This window comes from Amaranthus tricolor, chromosome 9 (assembly GCF_026212465.1).
Source record: "Amaranthus tricolor cultivar Red isolate AtriRed21 chromosome 9, ASM2621246v1, whole genome shotgun sequence".
Classification (NCBI taxonomy): Eukaryota; Viridiplantae; Streptophyta; class Magnoliopsida; order Caryophyllales; family Amaranthaceae; genus Amaranthus; species Amaranthus tricolor.
In genome coordinates, this window is record NC_080055.1 from 16,256,214 (window position 1) to 16,283,877 (window position 27,664).

Sequence of the window (27,664 nt, forward strand, 5' to 3'; positions counted from 1 at the left end):
TGGATTGATTTCCTGTTGTTTGAAGTTGATTGTTCTGCATTATAAATTAAAAAATGTGGACGAAATCAGGTGCTTGTTCAAATCTTGAAGCTGTAATTATACTAAACATTTAATAGTTGTACTTTATCTTTAGTTTAGCTTTTCTCTTTGATATACAAGTTTTAATGTTTGAAATGGATAAAGTTGAAGGATTCGATAGGCAAGAGAAGCAATTATTCATTCATTCTGTGAGAATCAAAATAAGATAATTTTATATTTCTATTGGTTTTCTAACAAACTACTAAAATTTAACAATTGATAATTATCATATAGAAGTACTTCTATACTAAAATTTAACTAACTAATTAATAATTTCAGCCGGTTAGATTAGCTATTATCGCTATTCCTCATTAATGCTTTATAGGGCTAGTAAACAACAATCTTACCTTAAATCCAATTCAAACTCGATTTCAGTTGTTTTAATCAAATGTTCCAACCCAATAAACTGAATAGATTGATTAATTTATTTTGTTAACCAAGTTTTAGTTTGAATAAACTTTCTCTGATTTTTCTGTTTGTACTCGTCATGGTATTGTTTACTCAATTATTTTATTTATTTATTACTTAGCATCATGTTACTAAAATACCCTTTGACCTTTCCGGATTGACTTTGACTTTTGGTCAATGGGCTTTCTGCTGGACTTCTCGTCTTCCTTGGAGGGCCCATGGGCTTTTTACCTTCAGAATACTTAACTTCCCTGTCATCTATCTTCTTTGGCCATCCTCCTTTTAAGGAGAATAACTGCCCACCACCTTCCACTCTTCAATCATGCTTGGCTCTCCTTATTTCAGGCTTGATAACTGTCCATTCTTCCCATGACCAGTCCACCTCCCATTACTCCCACTACTCCCATGATCTTCCACCTCTCCTCTCTGAAGTAACTTCCTCCTTCAACATTATAAATAGGGACAACCATCAGAGAGGAGGGGACATCAAAAAATAACCCTCTTAAGCATCCTTGCTCATACTCCACTTCATTAGCCTACCAACACTCCAATAATATCACCCACTGCATCTTTTTGTATTCATTCTGTAATCACTTACTCCATATTCTCATATCCACGTTCTAACTTGAGCGTCGGAGGGGTTTTCCGGGAGATCACCCCCCGGACAAGGCTAATGTGTTGATTTGCAGGAATTCAAGTCGCTTCCTTCCACGAGTCGCTGCTCTTGATAACACTTCTGCTAAACGGTATTTCAAGTGTATCCCACTTCCTCGTTTCATTACCGAAACAGTTTGGCGCCGTCTGTGGGGAGAGTACAAGAAGTCATGGCTCCCAAGAAGAACCCGACTCAAACCGCCACCGTGCATAGCACAGATACAGACACTTCAGCGGGTCACGCTAATAATCAAGCCGTGACTTGCCGTGATCTGGACATGCTAGCGCGAAATCTCACGGCCGCGTTCTCTGAACAACTCCGCGCCGTCATAAACAATACCCCTACTCAACAACGAGTACTGGAAGACATGGCGAACCAAATAAAGAACTTAGAGGAACGAATCGAGCCCCGTCAAGAGATACCAAAATCTCATGAATCTCAAGATGGGAACTCGAGGACTTCCCATTCCAGTAGACGCAATAAAAATAGGCGGGAAAGGTCCAGAACTTACCCGCACCATAGCAAGACAGATACACGAGATGGCGAATCCAAAACCGCCACTCCAGATGCCCGAACCTTCCTAGAGAGCAAAAAACGAAAGACGTCTGAGAGCGTCCAATCCCTGGTAGATAAAAGAAGGGAGGAAAGGAAGAAGGCGCAACTCGCGGGGTCTAGCCGTCCCCTCACTCCCACCTCCATACCGCGGAATGAGGCCGACAAGAATGTCCTTCCTGAAGAGCCCATATCATTAGTCTCTCCCCTGGCCATGGAGATACTGAATACTCCCAATCCCGGGAAAATAAAGGTACCGAACATGGCTGCTTTCGATGGCACGTCATGCCCGCAGGAGCACCTGACGGCATATAAGAATCTTATGTTGTTGTACACCACCAACTCATCGTTATGGTGTAAGTTCTTTCCAACTACTCTTACAGGAGTAGCTTTGACGTGGTACACCTCCCTTCCCGGAGGAAGCATCCACAACTTTGCCCAACTAGAGGACAAGTTCTTGGGCCACTTTATAGCCTCAAGAAGGCAGGAGAAATCAAACTTCCACCTGCTTAGTGTCACTCAATTGGAAGGAGAGTCCATATCCTCATATCTTAAGAAGTTCCATGAGGCAGTCCTGGAAGTGACTGATTTGGAGGAATCGGTTGCGCTAAACGCCCTAATCAACGGAATGAAGGCCCAACGGCTGAAGTTCCAGTTGGTTGAAAGTCAAGTAAAGACGTACGCAGAGGCCATGAAACAATGCCAAAGTTATGTCACGGCCTCAGAGATATGTCAAGCACATGATCCGAAAAGGCGAAAATTTGAGAAAAAAGATGTCGGGCCCTCCCATCAATCCTCACGAAACAGGGAGGAGCATTCTTCGAGGAGAGAGAAGAATTACATGCCGCGTCGTCCTACACCGCCATCTGATATGGGACCTCCACGAGCCCGACACGTGTATGTTACAGAAGGAGAAACTAGGACGCGGAATCTGGGAGATGGAGGAAACGACCCCATATTCAATCGAAACAGGAGGGACATTTTCTTCGCTGTTCGAGATCAATTGCCAGCTCCACCTCCTGTTACCACCCCCTCTGATAGGCGCAACTATAATCTGTGGTGTGATTACCACAAAGAGCACGGCCATACTCTGGCACAATGCCGCGAACTAAAGCGCATCTTGCATCAGTTGGCTGACGAGGGAAAACTGTCCAGGATCCTCAACAGGAGGGATTATGATGTTGGAAGAGAAGGGGAAAGGAGGCCATGGCAACAGAAACGCAGATCCCCCAAGAGGAACGAAGCCAGACGCGAAAGTTCCGATACTCAAGGAACTATCAACATGATTTTTGGGGGATACACTGAGGAATATCCCACTATCCGCGCTGCAAAAAACAGCGTCCATACTTTGCTGAAAGGACCTCCCATGGCCGCATCTAAGGGACCGGTCATGAAGTTCGATGCCACGACCTCCCAACCGCTGCAACAACCCCATACCGACCCTCTGGTGGTCACTCTTAAAATCGGGCAAATGAAAGTCAGACGGGTGCTGGTAGATACAGGAAGCACGGCTGATCTTATTACAATGGAGTGCTTGAGAAAGATGAAGTTCGAGGAAAAGCACTTACAACCCCTAGACAAACCACTGATTGGGTTTGGAGGGAGTCAGGTCATTCCGTTGGGCACGATCATTCTCCCCGTACGGGTAGGGGAGAGAAGTGAAAGCCGGACCATGCCCATACGGTTCACAGTGGTAGATCTCAACTTCCCCTACAATGCTATCATGGGGCTCCCACTCATTAATAAGATCAAGGCAGCAATCTTTCCCCATCAACTCTTGCTGCAATTCGAGACAGATAATGGACAAGTTGGCATTCTCAAGGGAGACCAGGTGACGGCTCGCCAATGCCTCGTCGACACCCTGAAGCGCGGGTCTTCCGAGACACCTGCAAAAAGAAAAAGGGAAGACAATGTCCCAGCTGTCATGAGCGTGTACAAGGAAAATCCCAGCACGCATGAAAGGCCTCGCCCCATAGAACGATACGAGGAAGTAGACATGTTCGAGGGGAAACAAATCAAGGTAGGGAAAGATCTTCCTAGCACGGTCAAACAGGACATAGTGGCCACCATTGCTGAGTTCCGCGACGTCTTTGCTTTTTGCACGGAAGAAATGCCTGGCATCCCTACCAGTGTCGCGTGTCATAAACTTGACATCAAACCAGGCTATAAACCCATAAAACAAAAGCTACGACATCAAGGAAGAGAGCGGACTGAGGCCGCCAAGGAGGAAGTCGAGAAGTTGTTGAGAGCCGGATTTATTAAAGAATGCAAATACTCTGAGTGGCTATCCAACGTTGTCCTGGTGAAAAAACCGAATGGCAAGTGGAGGATGTGCGTCGACTTCACGGACCTGAATAAGGCGTGCCCTAAAGACGATTACCCACTTCCAAAGATAGATCATCTGGTGGATTCTACAGCAGGCCATGCATTATTAAGCTTCATGGATGCCAATGCCGGCTATCATCAGATTCCGTTGGCAATTGAAGACCAACCTCACACGGCCTTCATTACCAGCATGGGAGTCTATTGCTACAAGGTTATGCCCTTCGGATTAAAAAACGCGGGGGCAACTTATCAAAGGATGGTCAACAAGGTCTTCCAATCTCAGATTGGACGGAATTTAGAAGTATATGTAGATGACATGATCACAAAAAGCAAACAAGCAAGTCAACACGCCGCAGACTTACGAGAGACGTTCCTTACCCTTCGAAAGCACCAAATGAAACTCAATCCTGACAAGTGTGTGTTTGGAGTTACCGGAGGAAAGTGCCTCGGCTTCCTGGTAGACGAGCGAGGCATTGAAGCGAATCCTGATAAGATCCGAGCTATACAGAACATGAGATCCCCCACCTCAGTAAAAGAAGTACAAAAGCTCACGGGTTGCGTGGCTGCTCTTGGAAGATTCCTTTCCAAGTCCGCGGATAAATGTTCACCCTTCTTTAAAACAATAAAACAACAGAAGTTCGAGTGGACAGCAGAAGCAGAAGAGTCCTTCCGCCAACTTAAAGAGCACCTGTCCACCTTGCCAAAACTAGTTTCGCCCATCAAAGGGGAGAAGCTAGTCCTATATGTCTCTGTCTCCGAATATTCGTTATCCGGAGTACTGGTTGCGGAAAGGGAAAAGAAACAGCTTCCTATATACTATGTAAGTCATGCATTCCGTGGCTCGGAGGGAAACTACGGTGAAGTCGAAAAAGTCATATTCGCAATCGTCATGGCAAGCAGGAAATTGAAGCCCTACTTTCAATCCCACCAGGTCATCGTCCGGACTGATCAACCTTTGAAAAAGATTCTGGAAGGGAAAAACAAGTCAAGCCGCGTCACAGATTGGGCAAACCAGCTAGCGGATTTCGGCATCGAATATGAGCCTCGAACAGCAATCAAAGCCCAAGCTCTGGCTGACTTCATTGCTGAAAGCACTCTCCCCTATCATCCTGAACCCAATCAGGAATGGAAGTTGTATGTAGATGGGTCCTCAACACAATCAGCAAGTGGGGCTGGACTCCTCATTGTGTCTTCCGCCGGGGTCCGTATGGAAAGGGCGGTCAGGTTCGAGTTCGCAGCATCCAACAACGAGGCCGAATATGAAGCATTATTGATGGGACTGAGAATTTGCTACGAAGCGGGAGCCAAAAAATTGTCCGCCTTCTCTGACTCCCAATTGATTGTTGGACAAGTGAACGGGGAATTCGAAGCTAAAGATGATAGCATGAAAATGTACCTGCAGCAAGTAAAGGAATTTGTTCAAAAATTCGACAAATTCGCGTTGGAGCACATTCCAAGATCCCAGAATGCCCAGGCTGATTCCCTAGCGAAGCTTGCCAGCTCAGCAGAAACATCCGCGGCTCGAGACATAATCTGGGAAGTGCTTCCTAACCCCAGCATCAACTTCATGGTCGATACCATCGACAGATCAGAAACATGGATGGAGCCATACATCGAATATTTGCGGAATCAGACGCTTCCCCAAGATGAAAGTCAGGCCAAAATGCTCCGGAAGAAAGCCAGATGGTTCGAACTGCACGAAGGAACGCTCTACAAGAAGTCATATACACACCCCCTCCTGAAATGCGTATCCCCTGAAGAAGGAAACTATATCCTCCGTGAAATACACGAAGGTGGATGCGGTATACACCAAGGAGTACGAACTGTCATTGGGAAAGTCCTTAGAAGTGGATATTATTGGCCCTCACTCCGAGAAGACGCGGAGTATTTGATCAAAAGATGTCCTGAATGTCGGTACCACTCAAAGACAGGAAGGAAGCCATCTAATTACTTGACCGCCATGCAAGCCGTCCTGCCTTTCGACAAGTGGGGCATGGACCTCCTTGGCCCCTTCCCTCCGGCAAAAGGGCAACGCAAATTCATCATTGTGGCCATTGATTATTTCACAAAATATGTAGAAGCGGAAGCCCTTAGCTCAATCACGGACAAACAAGTCTGTCTGTTTATATGGCGGAATATCATCACAAGGTACGGCATCCCCCGGGTGATCATAACAGATAATGGAAGGCAGTTCGTCAGCAAGAACACCATCGAGTACTGCGACAAGTTTAACATCCAAATCAGATTCAGTTCAGTGTCCAGGCCGCAAACTAATGGTCAAGTAGAGTCCGCGAACAAAGAGATCCTGAATGGCATTAAGAAGAAGATAGAGGGGGTCAAAGGTAATTGGGATGAAGAACTACCAGGCATCTTATGGGCAAGTCGAACAACCATCAAAGACGCAACGGGGCATACACCTTTCTCTTTAGTATACGGATCTGAAGCCGTGCTCCCAGTTGAAATAGGCGTACCCTCTACAAGGGTCACCTACTACTCACACGACGAAAATGAGGAAGGAAAAAGAGCAAACTTAGATCTGCTGCCAGAGACAAGAGGAAACGCAATGCTGAGATCAATAGCACAAAAACAAAAGATGATCCGTAGCTTCAATCGCCACGTCAAAACCAGACGCATTCAAATTGGTGATTTGGTACTCCGAAAAATAGAAGCTACGGGAAAGATTGTGGAGAAAGGAAAGTTAGGGGCCAACTGGGACGGACCTTTCAAAGTCACCCACGTCATCAAACCAGGAACTTTCGAACTAGAAGACATGAAAGGGAAAAAACTACCCCGACCATGGAATGGAGATCATTTGAAAAAATTCTTCATTTAATAAAATTTGCAAGGGGCAATCGGTAAGCATCAGCATAAACAGCCTCATCAGTGACAGACTCATCAGTACCAATCCGCGACTACAGTCATTCCGCAACATAGTTGCGTTGTAATTCAAAATTACTTCAATCATCGCTTGTATCCTTATCAATCATTAATAAACAGGTTTTATTTTCAGATTATCCGGCTCTTATGTTCGCAAATATTGGGTAAAATTCTTCTGCAAATATTTCGTTCCATTATCAAATTATTCTGTCACTAACGAACTTGTGATACCTATAAGTCGGACCCTTAGGATAGGGTTCCAAGACCAAAAATCACTTGAAGTATTTGACATCCGTTCGTAGCATCGATAAGTCGGACCCCCAGTTTGGGGTCCCTAGAGTTCAAAATATTCTAAGTTTCTCGCAATGATGTTTCCCAACCGGGACATCGATAAGTCGGACCCCTAGTTTGGGGTCCCTGAGTTCAAAAAATCCCAAGTCTCCCACTAAGATACCCCCCAACCGGGACATCGACAAGTCGGACCCCCTTACTGGGGTCTAAGGCGGAAAATATTCTAAGTACAAATCTCCTTGATGTCGCCTGCGCGTGACATCGACAAATCACGCCCTCTGCTAATACGATTAAGCAATATTCCGCGGCCTCAGATGAGAGAAGCCACGGCTCAACGAACAAAAGCATGGATACCACGAATAAACTCCATAATCAGGAATATATATACATCAAAATATTCAAAATACAGAGTTGAATGTTTGCAAAAATCAAATTACAAAATTGCAAGACTATACATTCTCCAAAAAAGCCTCGACGTCTTGATCCGGCGGCAGAGGAGACCCGATCCTTCCCTCTTCAAGACTGGGGGTGAAGCTTACATAATCTTCAACGTTAAACGGCTCCACCCCGATCTCGGACAGCTATCGGGACAAGCCCTAGAGGTTCCTACCTTCGTCAATAATAAGATTCGATAGATCAAGGCACAAAACCTCCAGGTTGGAGAGCGTCAAGTTTTCCGGGACATCTGACGCCGGAGGAGAAGAGAGAGCCAGCTGATCCAAGTCGAGACATAAAGCCTCCCTCTCAGCCTCAGCATCCATCCTTTCGGACCAGGCTCTCTTTTCTTCCGCATCCCAGACAGCGTCGACCAGTACCGCCGACTCCCCGTCCAAGACAGGAGCAAGGTTGGACAAGGCTTCACTCCCCTTCTGATTAGCAGTTTGCTGAAGGGAGGTAAAATCCATGCCCAACTCTGCGGCAGCCAAACGATACTTTTCGTCACTGATCAGGGTTCCGGCTTTCACCATCTCCGCCGTCAGATCTCCAAGAAACTTCGACGCTTCCGGCTCATCCGAAAGAAGCCAGTCTCGAGCTATCCGGGCCTTCCTGGTTAAGCACAGTTTATACACCTTAGCCGCGGATAGGATCATCTTGAAGTGGGTAGAGTCAGTCGATACTTGCTGCATAAGTTGCTGGTTCTGATGAACGAGCTTGGCATGGGTATCCATCAGCAAGCCGACTTCATGGCCGAGGCTCGCAGACCTGGTGGAAGCAGCATCTAAGTTCTCGACGGTCTGGTCCAGCTGCTTCCTTGCCCTTTCCCGCCATTGTTCGGTCTTGACCAAGCGTTCTTTCAGCTCAGAACACTTGGCCAGTTTCTCTTTTAGGCCCGGCAGGTCCTCCCGCAATTTTGATAATTCGTCATTCAGCTCCTCACAGCGGGAGGTAAGGGCGGCCATGGTTTCCTGGTCTGCGGCACTTTGACGGTTTGCGTCGAGCTCAAAAGCCAATCGTATGAACGCCTGCAAAGGAACGGCTACTAAAGAAATCCGGAAACCAAGTAATCACACCACTAAGCATAAAAAGTCATTACCTCTGCCGCCGAAGCTTGTGCCTGACGCACCCTATCACGGGGGGGCATGGACTCTAGTAGGTCGACGTCCACCTTGCTGATTAAGTTGGACGTCGCCCTGTTAAAACGAACAATTAAGCCCTTATGCCCCAACTCCGGAAAGGGTGTCTCGTGTCGAAAAGGGGAAACTTCACGACGACGATAAACCTCAGCAAACTGCGATGAGGGAGCCGCGGAAGACTCCCCCACCTTCTCCTTCCCCTTGTTTGAAGCTGGCCGTGGAGAGTCCAAAGGGGGCGACGCCTCCTCATCCACCGACCTTATGCGGAGAGGTACGGCCGTAGGGATCGTACCCACAGAGGGCCTCTTGGCCGAGCTCTCCTTGTGGGAAGAAGAATCCCGCTTCCTCTTTTTCTTCCCACTCTTTTTCACCCCCCTCGTCTGTGGAGGAATCACCCTCTCAGATTCATCGGGGATGTGAATTTGTTTTCTCTCCTCGAGAAGTCGGAGAGCCTCTTGCTCTGAGGGCACGTCCTCCAGACCCTTCTCTACAGTCGCCGAGTCCTACAAAAGAAAAAGTTAGGAAGAATCAACAGAAGTCTTTCATAACGAAGAATTTTGTGAAGTTATACCTTCGGAGGAAGGGGAAGAGGCTTATCCTCGGGTCGCTGGATGGCCCCTTGAGCAAGTCTTAGAACGCTGAATTTCTTCATCAGCTCCGGATTCTTCGCTCGAAGATTCTCCTTGGCTATCCCTGTAAAACCGCGAGTTAGAAACAGTTAAACATGTCATAGAAAAGAGAAGGAAGAAACCCGGCAACTCTTACTCCGATCGATAGCCAAGCTGATGCCGAATGCTGAGAGGAGGTTCTCGTTCTCCAACTCAGGATGACCGGGTATCCAATTAAGTTGGACGTTCATTGGTTTCCTTCCCAATTGAACGTCCATCTTTGCATATTCAATGATCACCGCGTCACTAAAAGAACACTGCGGGATCCCATTATTAAAACCCGCGAGGTTGGGTTTAATGTCAAAAGAGGTCTTGATATTCCATCCCTCTGAGTTATATAAAAATGCAAATTTCGTCCTATACCCCTTCTGGTTATCGGGGAGGTCTTGGACTATCTTCAGTCCTCGACGGTGTGTAAAAGTAATCCAGCCACAGCCGTATGATTGCGAATTACATAGGCGGGCTCTGAATATATATCTAAAAGCTGTGAGTGTTGGTGGCACGGCCAAAAACTTTGCATAAGATCAAAAAGGCCACCATACAACCCCAGGCGTTTGGGTATAACTCGGGCACTGAATTGTTCAAAAACTCTAACACCTCCCTAAAAAACGGGTGAAGAGGAAATCTAAGCCCTAATTCAAAAGAAGGAAAGTATACAGCTATACAATGTGGGGGAGGAAACCTAACGGTGTCATAATTCCCCGGGGTAATAATGTTTATATTGTCCTTCAAACCCCATTTTTGAGAGATGGCCTCCCGACGGTTGTCTAGATCTCTTTTGGTCTGTAAATCAATGAAGTAGTTTAGGGGCCCGCCGTTTGGAATGTAGAACGGAGGAGAAACTGGCGCTGCACTCTCCCTTCCAGAAGACTCGGTTGATCCTTCAAGGTTTTCCATATCTACATACAATAACCCTTCTAGGTCAGGATTTATTCGCGGCAAGTAATTTGGAAAGAAAGCAATGCTCACTTCCCAAGGAGCAGTTTTCATAATCTCCGGAGGGTATATAGGGGATACAGACGACTCATCCCCAGCTTTTATTGGTTCATAATGGGGGGTAATTCTCACCGAACTACTTTCATTCGAGTCATTCATTGGTAACCCCTTTTTATTAAGACGCCTACGTACTATCAAAGGAGTTTCCGGCAAGTTAGTAGGGTTGGTGTCTGAGTTAGCTATAGTCTCTTGAGTAGTCGCGACATCCATGTTAATAATAAAGTAGTAGTCGAAACTTGTAAAGAATAGAGACTAAATTCATAAACAAATTCAAAGTTCTAGGCTAACATTCAAGAACAGTTTGAAGAATAACTTGAAGAAATTCGAAAAATCTGGAAAAGTTTGAATACCTTAAAAAGAAATTTGAAGATTTGTCAGAAACTTGATGAAGATCTGTCAGAAACCTTGAAGATCTTCGAAGGATTTGTCAGAAGTTTGAAGGAGGGATGAAGATTGTCCGAGCGTCTCTCTCTACTTTCTCTTTCTTGCAATTTGAAGATTTGAGGGAGTTAATGAAGATTAGGTGAAATGGAACTATTCCAACTACCCTATTTATTGCAGCAATAAATGCTTCACTTGGGACTTGAGCATTCGAACGAAAGGGTGGAATTCCGGAGGAAAGCTGGGAAGTCGATAAGTCGGACTCCCAATAAGGGGAAGACAGATTTTTCTTAAGTGTTTAGTAATGACCGTGAAGTCTATTAGTCGGACCCTAGTTGAAAGGGTAATGTTGCGAAATTTTTCTAAGTGTTAATTCTTGAATATAGCCGGAAGGTCGAAAAGTCGGACCCCCAATTAGAGAGGAACGTCATAAATTTGTTTGAGTGTCAAAGCCATCCAACCGGTGGGTCGACAAGTCAGACCCCCAGGGAGGGGTGGAGCAGATAATTATTCAAGTCCTTTAGCACTCGAATATGTCCGGAGAGTCGATAAGTCGGACCCTAAACTGAACCTCCAGGAAGGAAAATCATTTTAAGTATAAAGATTACGCATTCAACCGTCCGACTTATGGACACGGCGGATGAAATGTGATGGAAGGAAATATGAAAATATCTCAAGGGCGAAGGAAATCCGTGTGGTCAATAAGTCGGACTCCTTGGTGCATTCAGTCATGATGTAGAAATTCTAAGTATGAGAGAAGTCCCATATTTCTGTATGATTGAAGACACTGGTCTGCGAGCTGGTTCCCCGTCATAAAAGATGAGGAGTGAAAAGTAAAGTGGCTGATTCCCATATTCATCCGTGTGGTCGATAAGTCGGACCCCCAAATGGCCCTAGTCCAGGTGAAAAATTCTAAGTATAGAACCTCTCATGTGTGTCCGTGGGATCGAAGATGCGAGTTATGGGGCTCATTCCGTATCATGCTAGAATAAAGGGGGCTGCTTTGACGGAGTACTGAACATTTTTATTTTTCCACAAATATCAAGGATATCCGTGTGGTCGATAAGTCGGACCCCCAGGTGGTCCTTCTCTTTCTCAAAATATTCTAAGTGTTGAAGAGGGATTCTCGTGCTGAACTTGCGAGTGAAGACGCAAACTATTAGTTCGCGGCATAGTTCAACCATAGGTGTAGAAATATCTTGAGGAGAATGCTATGCCGCGTCCTTACTAGGGATTCGATTCGTAAATACCCTTGGCGCTACGCGGCATTAGTTCAAAACAGACAGTTGATTTAATCCGCACAGTAGATAAGTCGGACCCTCCTTTGGTGTTTTGTTGAAAACATTTTAAGTGTGGGGATTTCTGCGATATCAGTGAAGCAAGGGCCGAGACATGATGTCGCGGAATCAAGATCCCACATTCACTACTTCGCTGTTGTGTTATAACACGTCTGGGGCTATTCCGCGGCATACTTCAAGCCGCGGCTTCATATGCCTGTTTGACCCGGATTCAATACGTTCTTACCTGACAAGCTTAAAAAGGTCATATCTTTTTCATTACAACTCGGAATTCAGCACATGAACTGTCGATTCGAAGCTTGCAAGCTCAATTTTCATGATCCATGAGGAGATTCGCCACCTGTTGGGCATATGTTTTACCTCATGGGGCTTTCGAATGTTCTCTACGATCATTAAATCAAGCTCCGACGGGCACCTGTTTTTCCGCATAAAGGAGGATGTTTCCAGTCGTTGTGGCTCTCTTTTCACATCATCCTTCATGCGTGGGGCTAATTGTCATGGTATTGTTTACTCAATTATTTTATTTATTTATTACTTAGCATCATGTTACTAAAATACCCTTTGACCTTTCCGGATTGACTTTGACTTTTGGTCAATGGGCTTTCTGCTGGACTTCCCGTCTTCCTTGGAGGGCCCATGGGCTTTTTACCTTCAGAATACTTAACTTCCCTGTCATCTATCTTCTTTGGCCATCCTCCTTTAAAGGAGAATAACTGCCCACCACCTTCCACTCTTCAATCATGCTTGGCTCTCCTTGTTTCAGGCTTGATAACTGTCCATTCTTCCCATGACCAGTCCACCTCCCATTACTCCCACTACTCCCATGATCTTCCACCTCTCCTCTCTGAAGTAACTTCCTCCTTCAACATTATAAATAGGGACAACCATCAGAGAGGAGGGGACATCAAAAAATAACCCTCTTAAGCATCCTTGCTCATACTCCACTTCATTAGCCTACCAACACTCCAATAATATCACCCACTGCATCTTTTTGTATTCATTCTGTAATCACTTACTCCATATTCTCATATCCACGTTCTAACTTGAGCGTCGGAGGGGTTTTCCGGGAGATCACCCCCCGGACAAGGCTAATGTGTTGATTTGCAGGAATTCAAGTCGCTTCCTTCCACGAGTCGTTGCTCTTGATAACGCTTCTGCTAAACGGTATTTCAAGTGTATCCCACTTCCTCGTTTCATTACCGAAACAGTACTATTTTGGCTTTTCTGCATTTAAAATTGATTTTTATTATGATTACTTTAATCATCTAAGAGGATATATGGTTAATATTTTTAAGGAAAAATTATCAGGAAATAACAATTCTTGTGTGAGGCGGTTTTATCTTATATTGTATTGGGCTTATTAGCCCATAAGCAAAATAAAAGAGAAAAAGCTGTTTTATTATAAATCGTATCTCGGCAGGATAACCTCAAATTAAGAACTTCATATACTAATAATTTATATTACTAAGGCTATTTAGTCTATGTATAAAACGCGTCTTACATTGAGAACGTCTCATACAAGAATTTGTTGTTCTTTAATTCATCCTCTCTTCCTCTCTCTTATCCTCTTTTCTCATCAATTGTCTTCTTAAATTGGAATCACAAATTTTTGGTTGAGACCGTTTATTATATAGACGCCTATGTTTGGGCCGCCCCAGTTTTTGAATTTTTCTTTTTTAAAAAGAAATGAGGTAACTGATTATTATGAAAATATGCGCATCCTGAAAAGTTATATCATAACCTTTCAACTTCAACTTTCTCTCCACTCCTTATTACTCTCTTTCGTAACAACTCTCAATTTCATCCCTCAAAATTTCGGTTTCTTGTGTTACTCTTCCAAATCTTCATCCTTTAATCTTCGAGTTTCTTCTTCAAGATTATTCACACTTGTGATTTTTCTTTATCTGGTCAAATTTCTCAACCTCTGCGTTTCATCTAAGGTATGTGTTTCAAAATTCTTTCAATGGCTCCATTTTCGCACGAAAAAGCTTCATTTTTTGGTTAATTTTTCGGTATTTCTTGTACTGTTTTTAGGTTTTCAAACAACATTTGCGTTTCATCCAAGGTATGTGTTTTAAAATTCTTTCAATGTTTCACCATTTTCGTCTGAAAAAGCTTAGATTTTTCGTTGATTTTTCGCTATTCTATGTACTGTACTTAGGTTTTCATAATGGAAAAAATCAGTGACGATGATGTGTTAGCTTATGGTTTTTCTAAAATGAACAAAAGGATTCCTCCCAGGGATCACAATGTCACCAATCAAGAGACAAAGACGACAGAAAAAGTCCCCAAAAAAAGGACTCCCATGCCTTAGACTTCACCGGTTAAAATAGAGATGTATGAAGTAATGTAAGTTCATCCTTTTGATCTAATTTGAGATTATTGTATTATATATTTTGGATATTTGACCCACTCATTTGGGATTATGAAATCGTTGAGTGCAGGATAAATTATGGAGTGTTGTGTTGTATTTTTTTTTTTTGGAGTATGATTTTGTGATGGTTTGTACTACGATAAGACATATTTGCTCTTATATTAATCTATATTTGTGTCTAAAATAAATGTATTTGCTCTTTTATAATTTATGTGTATGTCTAAAATAATTCATATTCATAGTAGGGATTACAACACTGACGTTGGAGTTATAATATTATATACTCCCTCCGATTCTTTTCAGTTATCCCACTTAATTTTTGACACTGTTGATCGATCACTCTTAATTTGTATTTTATTCTTAATCTAGACGTTAAAATATAGTCATATGGGATCTTGTTTGATTCATCTCAATGTAAATTTTATTAATATCAAATTTTTAAAATTTTTAATTATGCACAATTAGAGATATTTAGAATTGAATTAGTGCATTGGATAGTGTGCCCAAAACTAAATAGGACAACTGAAAAGAATCGGAGGGAGTATTTGGATTTATAATATCATATAGTTGGAGTTATAATATTATGTATTTGCTTTTATACTAACGTTGGATGTATAATATTATGTATTTGGATTGATATTTTTATGTGGGATTGTTTTACAAAGTATTTGGTGTTTTATTGATATGCAATTGGAATTATAATAAGGTATAATGGAAGCTTTATGTTTGGATATATAACATTATTAAATTGCGTTTTTTTTCAGTGTTGATAAGAACATATATACCAACTGCAAATCCCATTTATTTCTAATAAATGGTAAAGAACAAGTGAAGCTAACTACTAAGCAAGTTGATGACGTTAATGATATTGGCTTTGGAGGCCTTCTTAGAATGAATCCTTTTAGGTTTTTCGCTGGTCTAATTCCTTTTCTGGTTGCCCACTTTGAGCAGTAAGCCGCATCCAGTGTCTGCCGAATCAACCTAACTACATTATCACGACTGATGACATTTATGACTTTTTTGGGTTGCCGTTGAACCCTTCTTAACGACTAATTACTCGGTCTAAGAGAGCGGAGAATGACATTAATACATGGCTAGGGAAGGTTGGCTTCCCTAAGCCTGAGACCGTCAAGGCAAAGGAGGTTCTTGCTATGTTTAACAGTTTCCCCGAAGGCGGGGATGATTTTGATTAATAAGAACAAGGCCATACCTAAAGCACCAACCCTAATAAGCGGGTCCGTGTATATCTATTTGGCACAACCCATTGTGTAAGTGAAAATATTTCTTGGTTTATTACACTACAAATATTTATCATAATATATTTTCTTATATACTACATTATATTTGAGATTTTCATAGTAGTTAATTGGATTTGTATTGTATTATTTTTATAATTATATCATTGTTTTGAATCAGTTTTGGTTGTGCAACCTTCTCAATGATAATAATAAGTATACATCCCAAGAGGATAAGAAGACGCAAGTGATTAACAGTTGGAGACAGTGGGTCGAAGTGTATTGCCCCATGAATTTCAAGAGTTGTAATATCGTCTATACCCTATAAAAATCAAAATCTTTTTCTAAATTTTCAAAAATGAAACCAACAAATGGCTTTTTATCATCTTCACAATAAGGAAACCACTCAGTAGAACCGTTACGACTAACATGTGTTATAGTTCTCGGAGTTTTAGTCACGTTTAATAAAAAAAAAGACACTATGAGATTCAAATATTACGCAACAAAAACAACTATCTATGAAGAAAATTCTGATCAAATGTGATGTTGTCTTAATATATATGTGCTTCTTGCTTATAAAAAAGGTGCTATTACTTTTTGAACTCATAATGTGATGCTTTCTTGATAAATATGTGATGGTTTTATGATGAACAAATGATGCTTTGTTGATAAACATGTGATTCTTTCTTGCTAAACATGTAATGCTTTAATTAAATTGTGATGCTTTCATTAAAATATTCAACTAAAAATTTGTATCTCATCCGTAATTAATAACAGTCTCTAAATTATATCACTGATGCAAGAAACAAAACTTGCCTAAAATAAACTAATCTACTTAATGCTTTCCCATTCAAATGAACCCAAAACTCAAAATTCATCATCTTCCAGCAGTCTATTTCCATATCTCAAAGCTCAGTATAGCATTTCTCATCAAGTTCTACACATTTAACAACACTTGATTACTATCTAAAATATTCAACTAAAAATATGTTCTCATTAATAAGAAAATATTCATCAGTAATTCTCGATTTATTGGTTTATAAACCTAAAATTTAGATTTCATAAAAATTATCTTCTAATTCAGCCAATTGTAAAGATAAATTTAAGCATTCTTATTCATTGTTGATGGATCTTTCTGATTCTTCATTTGCTAACATTATGTTTGTAGAATAAAAGGGGAGATGATATCGAAAAATCGCAACCCTAAATCAAAAAAATCAAATCTAAATCAACCCTAAATTAAGCATTCTTATTCTTTCTAAAATATATATATAAATTTTTTTGAGTATTATAATACTAAAAAAATTTAATTTTCTTATTTATTTAGATTCCGTGAATCTATTTTTTTTTAAGATACTTTATACGCTTAATGAACATTTATAGAAGGATAATGCCTTGCTATTATATTCAATTCCCTTAACCATGTAATATTTTCCTTTAAAATTCAATACCCACATAAAAAAATTTAGAAAAAAACAAAATAATTTACAAAAAGAACTCAATTGATACACTAAAACAAATCAGGTCAGGCGGCGGTAATGTGGATTCAGTGTATAACACACTAACAACATACTGACAAAACAAAAAGAAAACGGGCAATTTACTTAAGATCAAATTCAAGTGTAAAGTATAACATTTAATTGATAAGAAAACAAAATTTTATAACAAAATTTAAAAATTTTGGAGAAAAGCGGTACTATTATTATTATAAATTAAGGTTTGAAACAATAACTGAAATTAAGAGAGTTTAAGAAAAAAAGTACTACCTTGTTTGCGCTGCTGTTAAAGAAAGTTCTAACCTTAGAAGAAGAGTTGACAGGAACGCTTGTTTTGAAGAGAAGATGAGTAACTCATTCTAATTTCTATTTGGGAACTATATTATTTAATTAAAATAATTAAGCTTTATTAGCTAAAAACCTATATTCCTAAAATTAATAATGTAGGAAAAATCACAAATAAATTGAAAATCAACCCCAAACAAACATTGAGGAGAAACAAAACTCACAAAATGCGAAATTTAATCATAAACCCTAACTTTATTCGCCTGACGTTGGTATTAAATTTTGCCCTCAAATCAAAGTACTTCTATATAGTAAGACAAACAAATTCAATATCATTATTTGCATTTTTTTTCAATAATTGATCTCAATGTACTTATGATAACTTAGTAGACAACAAACAAAAATTGGCAGCAAGTAGACTTGTGCATTGGGACGGATAAGGGTTAAGTCGGGCTTGAATGAAATTGGTCGGGTCGGCAGAGTCTTGCAAAATTAAATGCTGGCTTATTACGAGTTGGGCCTAATGAGCGCAGCCTGCCTAACCCGACCCATATATCATACTTTCTGATTAAACAACCTTTAACTGAGGAAAGATATTACAATCCTCACAAAACATATTATGAAAACGATCGCCAAATACTTACGATGTTAAGAACAAACAACAATGAGCAAAATTAAGTTTGACAAAGTAACAAACAAGGACACAAAGATTTAAGGAGGTTCACCCAATGATGGCTACGTCCTCCGTGGTGTGTAGTTTATGTTTATATTATATCAAATGAATACAAACAACACTTCAATATGAAGAATTACAATTGAGATAGAGATAACAACAATAGGCTATGTGTTTGGCTTAAGGGTTGTGTTTGATGTGTTTTGCATACTTGAAGTGTGGGTATGAGAGCCCTATTTATAGTGCTAGGTACTTGAAGATGAATGGCTCACATAAATACATAGTTAATTTAGGGTAATGAATACTATGAAATAACTCTAAGAACTTGAAAAGGCATTATCTCAAGAGTCACACACATGAGACTCTTCACCTTAATCTTCATTAACACCAATAATTCCCATGAATACTCTTCACCTTATTACACCCTTTTGGATTCCACAACTCAAGAGTCACACACATGAATTCAACCCTTTAATGTGCACTCAAGTCACACATTAGTATAGTATCATTTATAATCACATTAGTATACTACCATTCATAACATATTATATAGTATACTTACCTCACACACTTTGTTGCACATTTCACCAACAAGACCTTTAAGCCATTTTGCTTCCTTGAATGACTCGGCCACGGCTATGTACTCCGCTTCGGTTGTAGAAAGAGCAACCACATCTTGCAAAGATGATTGCCAACTAATCGCCGAACCACCCAAAGTAAACACAAACCCACTTGTGGACTTTCTATTATCTAGATCACCACCATAATCCGAGTCACAAAACCCGGTTAGCTCACTTGAATTTTTCCCATACATGAGACAAACATTTGAAGTATCTTTCAAATACCTCAATAGCCATTTTAGTGCCTCCCAATGTCCCTTACCCGGATTAGACATATATCTACTCACCAAACTCACCGCATGAGCAATGTCGGGCCTAGAGCATACCATAACATACATAATGCTACCAACGACACTAGTGTATGGAATTCTTACCATTTGCTCTTCTTCCTCTTTTGTTTGTGCACACAAATTCTTGGACAATTTGAAATGAGAAGCAAGAGGAGTAGACACACCTTTAGCATCATCCATGGAGAAACGTTGAACAACTTTCTCAATGTACTTCCTTTGACTAAGGTATAAGACACCCTTAGCCCGATCTCTCAAAATCTCCATCCCAAGAATCTTCTTGGCTTCACCAAGATCTTTCATATCAAATTCACTTGAAAGCAACTCTTTCAAGTCCTCCACCTTGAGCAAAGAGCTACATGCTACTAGCATATCATCAACATATAAGAGCAAATATAGTAAAGAACCAGCTTCAAATTTCTTAAGATAAACACAGCTATCATAAGAACTTCTAACAAAATCATGTGAAATCATAAAGGAATCAAACCTTTTGTACCATTGCCTTGGAGATTGCTTCAACCCATACAATGACCTCTTCAATCTACACACATGATTCTCCTTACCGGCTACCTCAAAACCTTCCGGTTGCTTCATAAAGATTTCTTCTTCAAGCTCACCGTGAAGAAAAGCCGTCTTTACATCCAATTGATGTAACTCCAAATCCTCCATCGCCACCAAAGCAAGCAATGCCCTAATAGAAGAGTGTTTCACGACCGGAGAGAAAACTTCGTGAAAATCAATACCCTCAATTTGAGAGTATCCCTTTGCAACAACCCTTGCTTTGTAGATGGGAGGAATATCACTAGAAGGACCCTCCTTCCTCTTGAATATCCACTTGCACCCCACAATCTTCTTTTTCTTTGGTGCAACAACGATATCCCAAGTTCCATTCTTCGCAAGAGATTCCATCTCTTGTTTCATAGCAATCAACCACTTGCTTGAGTCATTTGAGGCCATAGCCTCCTTGTACGTACTTGGTTCATTTAACCCTTCAACTTCGCTAGCAATGTTGAGAGCATAAACAACATAATCACACTCTTCAATGTACCTCCTTGGAGCCACGATCTTCCTTCTTTGCCTAGTTGTGGACAAAGGAGGAGACCTTTGTTGAACATCATCATTTTTCTCATTATCAATATTGGAGGATTCAACCTCTACTTGTGCTTCATTATCATCATTATTAAAAGGTTTTTCAACATTAGATATAAGCATGCTATCTTCATCAAAAACAACATCTCTAGAAACAATAATTTTCTTTGAATCATTACACCATACCCTATACCCCTTTACACCCACTCCATACCCCACAAAGATACCTTTTCTAGCCCTAGGTTCTAACTTACCATCATTTACATGAATATAAGCTGGACAACCAAAGATTCTAAGACTAGAATAGTTTACCGGAGTGTTGTACCATACCTCTTGTGGCGACTTGAACTTCAAGGCGGTATGAGGTGAACGGTTGATCAAATAACATGCCGTAGCCACCGCTTCGGCCCAAAATTGTTTCCCCAAATTTGCTTGATTTAGCATGCATCTTGCCCTTTCCAATAACGTTTTATTCATCCTCTCCGCAACACCATTTTGTTGAGGACGACCTGCACAAGTTCTATGTCTAACAATACCTTCATTAGAACAATAATTGAGAAACTTGCTATCAACAAATTCAAGACCATTGTCGGTTCTCAAGGTCTTGATGCTCCTACCGGCTTTCTTTTCAATCATCTTCTTCCATTCCAAGAAGACATCAAAAACTTCATATTTATGTTTTATAAAATAACACCAAACTTTCCTAGAGTAATCATCAATAAAGGTCAACATGTAGCTACAACCACTAAGGGAGGGCGTTCGAGAAGGCCCCCACAAGTCGGAATGGACATAATCTAATATCCCCTTAGTGTTGTGGATGGCGGGTTTAAAACTAACTCTCTTGTGTTTCCCATAAACACAATGTTCACAAAAACCAAGGTTCCCAAAATTTTTCCCATTAAATAAACCTTGTTTAGAGAGTTCAAATATACCTCTTTCGCTCATGTGACCAAGCCTTAAGTGCCAAAGTTTGGTGTCACGATCGGACATTGTGCTTGTGGATACATTCGCCGAGCCAAGAATGGTTGAACCTTGAAGAGCATACAAACTCCCATTCAACCTCCCCTTCATCACCACTAGTGAACCCTTGGCTACCTTCATAACTCCACCTTCACAAGTGATTCTACACCCGATCTTATCAAGAGTACCCAAAGATAAAAGATTCTTTTTCAAGCCCGGGACATACCTTACATTGGTTAAGGTCCTCACAATCCCATCAAACATTTTAATTTTAATGCTCCCAATCCCAACAACCTTACATGTGGTGTTGTTTCCCATGGTAACATTTCCCCCATCAACACTTTCAAATGTATGGAAGAAAGTTTTGTTGGGAGTCATGTGGAATGTGCACCCCGAATCAAGAATCCATTCATTATTACCTTTGTACTCATGAGTGGCAACAAGAACATCGCCATCATCACTATCATTCACATAACTAGCATTGGCATTGCTAGTTCCTTCCCTTGCCTCTTCTTCTAGCTTTCCCTTAAGCTTCCAACAATCCTTCTTGATGTGGCCCTTAAGCTTACAATAGTTACAAGTCTTATTTTTGTTTGGCCTTACGGACTTGGACCTTCCTTTACCCTTGTTTCCACTCCCACTAGTGGAACCTTTCTCTTGTGACCTCCCTCTTACAAACAAACCGTCACTAGCATTGCTTGGTGACTTTTGTGACAATTGTGTATCAATGAGATCCCTTTGAGTCAAGGCATTCTTCACATCATCACTACTCAAATTATCTCTACCATAAAGTAGAGTTTCTCTAAAATTTTTATAAGAAGGGGGTAAAGAACATAAAAGATAAATTGACAAGTCTTCATCATCAAGCTTAACATCAATGTTTTGTAAATCCATAACAATGGAACAAAACTCATCCAAGTGAGGTTTTAAAAGTTTACCTTCCTCCAAGCGTAAGTCGTAGAGTCTACTCTTCAAAAGTAGCCTATTGGTAACACTCTTGGCCATGTAGAGTGATTCCAATTTCTCCCATATACTCTTGGTTGTTGTTTCTTTAACAACCTCTCTTAGAACTTCATTGGATAAGCATAATTGGATTGCCGATAACGCCTTTGTGTCTATCTCTTCCCATCTCGATGCGGACATTCCTTCCGGCATCTTCTCTACACCATCAATCGCCTTGTGCACACCATTTTGAATCAAAATGGCTCTCATTTTGACTTGCCATAAGCCAAAGTTTACATTCCTATCAAACTTCTCAATATCGAGCTTCATTGTAGTCATGATTTTCAAGTAATAATTTCTTAAAACACCGCAAAATAACCTTGGCTCTGATACCAATTGAAAACGATCGCCAAATACTTACGATGTTAAGAACAAACAACAATGAGCAAACAACAATGAGCAAAATTAAGTTTGACAAAGTAACAAACAAGGACACAAAGATTTAAGGAGGTTCACCCAATGATGGCTACGTCCTCCGTGGTGTGTAGTTTATGTTTATATTATATCAAATGAATACAAACAACACTTCAATATGAAGAATTACAATTGAGATAGAGATAACAACAATAGGCTATGTGTTTGGCTTAAGGGTTGTGTTTGATGTGTTTTGCATACTTGAAGTGTGGGTATGAGAGCCCTATTTATAGTGCTAGGTACTTGAAGATGAATGGCTCACATAAATACATAGTTAATTTAGGGTAATGAATACTATGAAATAACTCTAAGAACTTGAAAAGGCATTATCTCAAGAGTCACACACATGAGACTCTTCACCTTAATCTTCATTAACACCAATAATTCCCATGAATACTCTTCACCTTATTACACCCTTTTGGATTCCACAACTCAAGAGTCACACACATGAATTCAACCCTTTAATGTGCACTCAAGTCACACATTAGTATAGTATCATTTATAATCACATTAGTATACTACCATTCATAACATATTATATGGCCAAAAATTAAATTTTTGTTTGCTGGAAAAGTAAATTATAGCTTTTAGCTATATATCTCCATTGTTAAACAAATATAACTATAAGAAAATTAGATATGACTACGTGTTTTCTTTTCGTATTTTATAATAAAGTCCATGTGTACCTTATACTTTATCTTCTTCATCAGTCCAATTATAACTATAATATATACATATATATATATATATATATATATATATATATATATATATATATATATATAATATTAATATTAATAATATTAATATTAATTAATACTCTCTCCATTTTCATATGTTTTTCTCAAATAAAATTTAAGAATTTTAGTTTCAAACTTTGATTATGATTTCTCATCAATCTATATGAGAAAACAAATTCATTTGGGATCTTGATAAATTCGTGTCAATATACATTCTCTAGATATAAAATTTTTATAATTTTTGAAAACTCACAATTAAAATTATTTGACTTTTAAGTTTGAATTGGGATTCGCGCAAAAAGCGAACGAAGAAAAAATGAAAACAGAAAGAGTATTTATAATAATTATTAATATTAAGTAATATTAACAATATTAATAATAGATAATAGATTTGACCAACCTACAAGCCAAAAGCCAACCAAAAAGTTAGGCGAAAAGACATAAACCAAACACCCCCAAAGTTATAAATAGTGAAAATATTATTCATTTTTGTTGAACTGAATAGTGTTAACAAATTTGACAAACTAACACGCCAAAAGATAAAATTAACCAAAAATCTAAGCAAAAAGTCATAAACCAAATACCCCAAAGTAATGAATAGTGAAAACACTACTTAGTTTTGTTGAAATGGATAGTGTTAAAACCTTACCCAGATTTTATAGTTAATAGATAATATAATAGATGATAGATTTTTGAAAACTCACAATTAAAATTATTTGACTTTTAAGTTTGAATTGAAATTTGCGCAAAAAGTGAATGAGAAGAATAAATAAAAATAGAGGGAGTATTAATTAAAGTATATTAATATTAATATTAATAATATTAATATTAATTAATATTAACAATATTAATAATTGATAATAGATATGACAAAACAACAAGTTAAAAGTTAAAAGCCAACAAAAAAGTTAGGCAAAAAGCCATAAACTAAACCCCCCAAAGTAATGAATAGTTAAAACTTTATACACTTTTGTTGAAATGAATATGTTAATAGATTTGACCAACCAACAAGGCAAAAGTTAACCAAAAAGTTAGGCAAAAAGCCATAAACTAAACACCCCCAAAGTAATGAATAGTGCAAACACTATTCATTCTTGTTGAAATGAATTATGTTATTAGATTTGACCAACCAACATGCCAAAAATCAACCAAAAAGTTAGCCAAAAAGTCATAAACCAAACACCTTAAATAGTGAAAACGCTATTCTTTTTTGTTAAAATGAATATTAAAACCTTAGCCACATTTTATAGTTAATAGATAATAGATTTGTTGAAACAAATAGTGTTAAAACCTTAGTCACATTTTATAGTTAATAGATAATAGAAATACATAATTGATAATAAAAGTATTAATTGATATTTATATTAATAATATTAATACTAATTATTGATATTAATTAATATTAACAATATTAATAATATATAATAAATAATAAATAATAAATAATAAATAATAAATAATAGATTTCACCAATCAACAAGTTAAAAGTCAAAAACCAACCAAAAAGTTAGGCAAAAAGACATAAACCAAACACCCCTAAAGTAATAAATAGTGAAAACACCGCCTTTCATTTTTGTTGAAATAAATAGTGTTAAAACCTTAGCCACATTTTATAGATATAACGTTTCACCATAACAAGTGTCAATCACTCAATTAAAGAATTTTCTACAGTTCATTAGATGCAAAATTGAACTGTAAAATTTTTTTGCTTGTTTTTTATATGTAATAGATAAAAAAAAAAGAAACTAATTTAGAAAGAAAATGCAGTTTATGTATACCTGAGAACAAAAATCAAGAATAAAAAAGAACCCTTGTACAATCATCCCAAAGGAATTAACAAATAACCACCAAAACCCATTATATAAACTTAAACATTTAACATATGTTCTTTAGCTTCCTTCAATTCAGCTCCAAATAAATTCATTTAACCTATAAGTAAACCAGTGGTATTCCCAAAGCCATTGAGAAAAGGGAAGCCACTCTAATTACAAATTGTAATTTATAAATCAAAGTAAAACTAGCTACATGAACCGAGAAAGAGTTGAAGAGGAGAAGACATTTTTCAATGCAAATTGCAAAATCATTACTACTCCCAAAGCCATTTAAAAAAGGCAAGCCTATGTAATTATTCTAAAGTTGGTTTTTACAAGAGACATGAGATTCATTTAGTTGGGTCTTAAACACACTTTTTACTTTGCATTGACTATTATTTACGGGGCCTTTCATTATCAATATGACTATTTTACATGGGCCCCCTAAATAACAATTTTTTTACTCCTTAAGTTTGGGCCCTGGGCGGTTGTCCTATTGGCCTACCCTCAGGGCCGACCCTGGGTGCAATGTTCTTCCTTATTTTAGATAGTCAATTTTTCATATTGGAACTGCTGCTGCTGTCTGGGTGTGTCTTTGTTGAGAGTTATTGTATTTCACATATTGCAATTGCTACTGCTGCTTGGGTGTATCTTTGCTGCTGTTGCTGCTGCACACAGTGAAAGAAGTTGGCTACTGTCTTGCAACTCAACTGCTGCCAGATATTTGTTGTTCGCTTAATGAAGAGTCTATTTCTCAATTGGTTTTATTGCTTTGTTTGTGTGGATTTGAGCTGCTAATACCTATGGCCTTTTAGTGATTGAGTTATAAAATTTGTACACTTTTTAGAACTTTGTATTGAAAATGAGTTGTAAATTTTTATTGCTTTAGTTTAAACTCTTTTTTATGAGGTTTCTCTTCATTCAGTCCGAGTAATTTATTATTTTAATGATAATAAAAACTTTATCAATTATAATAATAATATTAATAAAAAATAATAATCCTGTCAATAATTATATTAGTATCTATACCCGCACTTATTTACGTATAAAAACAAGAAGAAAAACAATAGAATGTACTAAATCATTTAGCCACGCTTATTAAGTGAAGAAATATTGTGATGCCTATAAGCATGGCAATTGGCAAAAAGTAATATCATCCATGCTTAAAGCGTGGCAAAAAACAAATTTAGCCACTATTAAGCGTGCCTAAAATTTACTCCACAAGCTGGAAGCATGCTTAATTAAGCGTGACTAAATGCATCAGCCTCACATATAAGCGTGCCTAAATGTATTTTTAAGCGTAGGTGGAGACAACATTTTTTGTAGTGGTTTGAACGTCACATTATTATTTACCTAATTTAACATAGCTTTTAAATATGTTAATAAATTATATTCATTGTAAACTTATAATTATTTAAATTTTTATTATTTACTTAATTTATTAGTCATGTAATCAATAAAAAACTAATAAGATTATTCCATTTGTCAAAACTCTAATAGTCTGATACTTGGAATTTTCTGACTTTTTTATAACAATCATATGATTATAATACAATCATACAATTGTTATAAAAAAGTTGAAAATTTTCAAGTGTCAGACCCTGTCCTTAGTTCTTTGTTTTCTTTTTGTAGTGGGTTCTCCTTTTATTTATAGGACTTTTGGTTATCTTTCTCGTGTATCTACGTCTCTTTATCTTTCTCGAGCCGGGGGACTCCTTTAGCCACGCTCTTCTTTATGGGTATGAGTTGCCGCCGTCTTTCCCTCCCCAGACCTTGTTCTTAGTTTTCTATGAGCGGGAGACACTGGGTAGGATGATGATGATGATGTATGATTGTATTATTACATTTGTCAAAACTCTAATAGCCTCAGACTTGGTATTTTTCAACTCTTTTATAACATTGTATAATATGATTATGATTATGATTATGATTATGATTATGATTATGAAAATAATTTAAATTAATATACTTGTCAAAATTCCTTACTTACGTATAAATTATGTTTTTTAAAAAAATCAATTTATTTAAGATTCTTATTTAGATATAAAGAATTAATGTAATGATATTTACTTACCTAATTTAACTTTTAAATTCATTTAGGAAAATAAATTATCACGCAATCAATTATAGTCCTATCAAATTAATACATCTTGTAAAACTTTAAGAAGTCGCCATGTGTTATTTTCCAGTTCTTTTATTAGTATTTATTCTTAATTAGATATAAAGAATTTATGTAATAATATTTACTAACCTAATTTAACTTTAAAACTTGTAAAAATATTCCGTTTGGCAAAATTCTATAAAATCACCGCTTAAAATTATCCAGTTCTTTTATAGTATTGTATGATTAAGCCTTGTTTTTGTGCATTGTAGGATTCATCCTGTTTCTTGCGCATATGAGTGATCGCCTAGATCATCACATTAGAGAGCTTCAATAATACTTAATATCCCTACTTTTCTTGATTTATGCTACATATATCACTAAATTATTGTCTTTGATTGATTTATGTACTAAGATATTTCTCCAAGTACTTGAATGTGTGAAATGAGTGAGAATGAATAGGATGGATGAATG

At 38.5% G+C, this 27,664-nt stretch overlaps 2 protein-coding genes across 5 annotated transcripts in view; both read left to right on the top strand.

Annotated features, from left to right (window-relative positions):
- Positions 1-158, top strand: part of LOC130824529 (uncharacterized) — a 757-nt gene extending 599 nt beyond the window's left edge. Inside the window, exon 1 of the mRNA XM_057689574.1 lies at positions 1-158. This exon is cut by the window's left edge and continues 599 nt beyond it. The gene's annotated coding sequence lies outside the window, so the exon portion shown is untranslated.
- Positions 159-303: 145 nt separating this feature from the next.
- Positions 304-15,910, top strand: LOC130824528 (uncharacterized). Of its 4 annotated transcripts, XM_057689572.1 has the most exons (4): positions 304-14,043; positions 14,138-14,168; positions 14,265-14,452; positions 15,242-15,909. In XM_057689572.1, exon 1 carries the CDS (start codon positions 1,311-1,313, stop codon positions 6,849-6,851), a length of 5,541 nt encoding a protein of 1,846 aa, XP_057545555.1. In that variant the 5' UTR covers positions 304-1,310; the 3' UTR covers positions 6,852-14,043; positions 14,138-14,168; positions 14,265-14,452; positions 15,242-15,909. The 4 variants fall into 4 exon arrangements, with proteins under 4 accessions (XP_057545555.1, XP_057545554.1, XP_057545556.1 ...); XM_057689571.1 differs by lacking the exon at positions 15,242-15,909 and having other exon boundaries at positions 14,265-15,206; XM_057689573.1 differs by having other exon boundaries at positions 304-14,452; positions 15,242-15,910.
- Positions 15,911-27,664: the final 11,754 nt, after the last annotated feature.

What these genes read in the sequence shown, in the direction of transcription:
- LOC130824528 (XM_057689573.1), top strand. Translation starts at nt 1,311, where the DNA reads ATGGCTCCCAAGAAGAACCCGACTCAAACCGCCACCGTGCATAGCACA.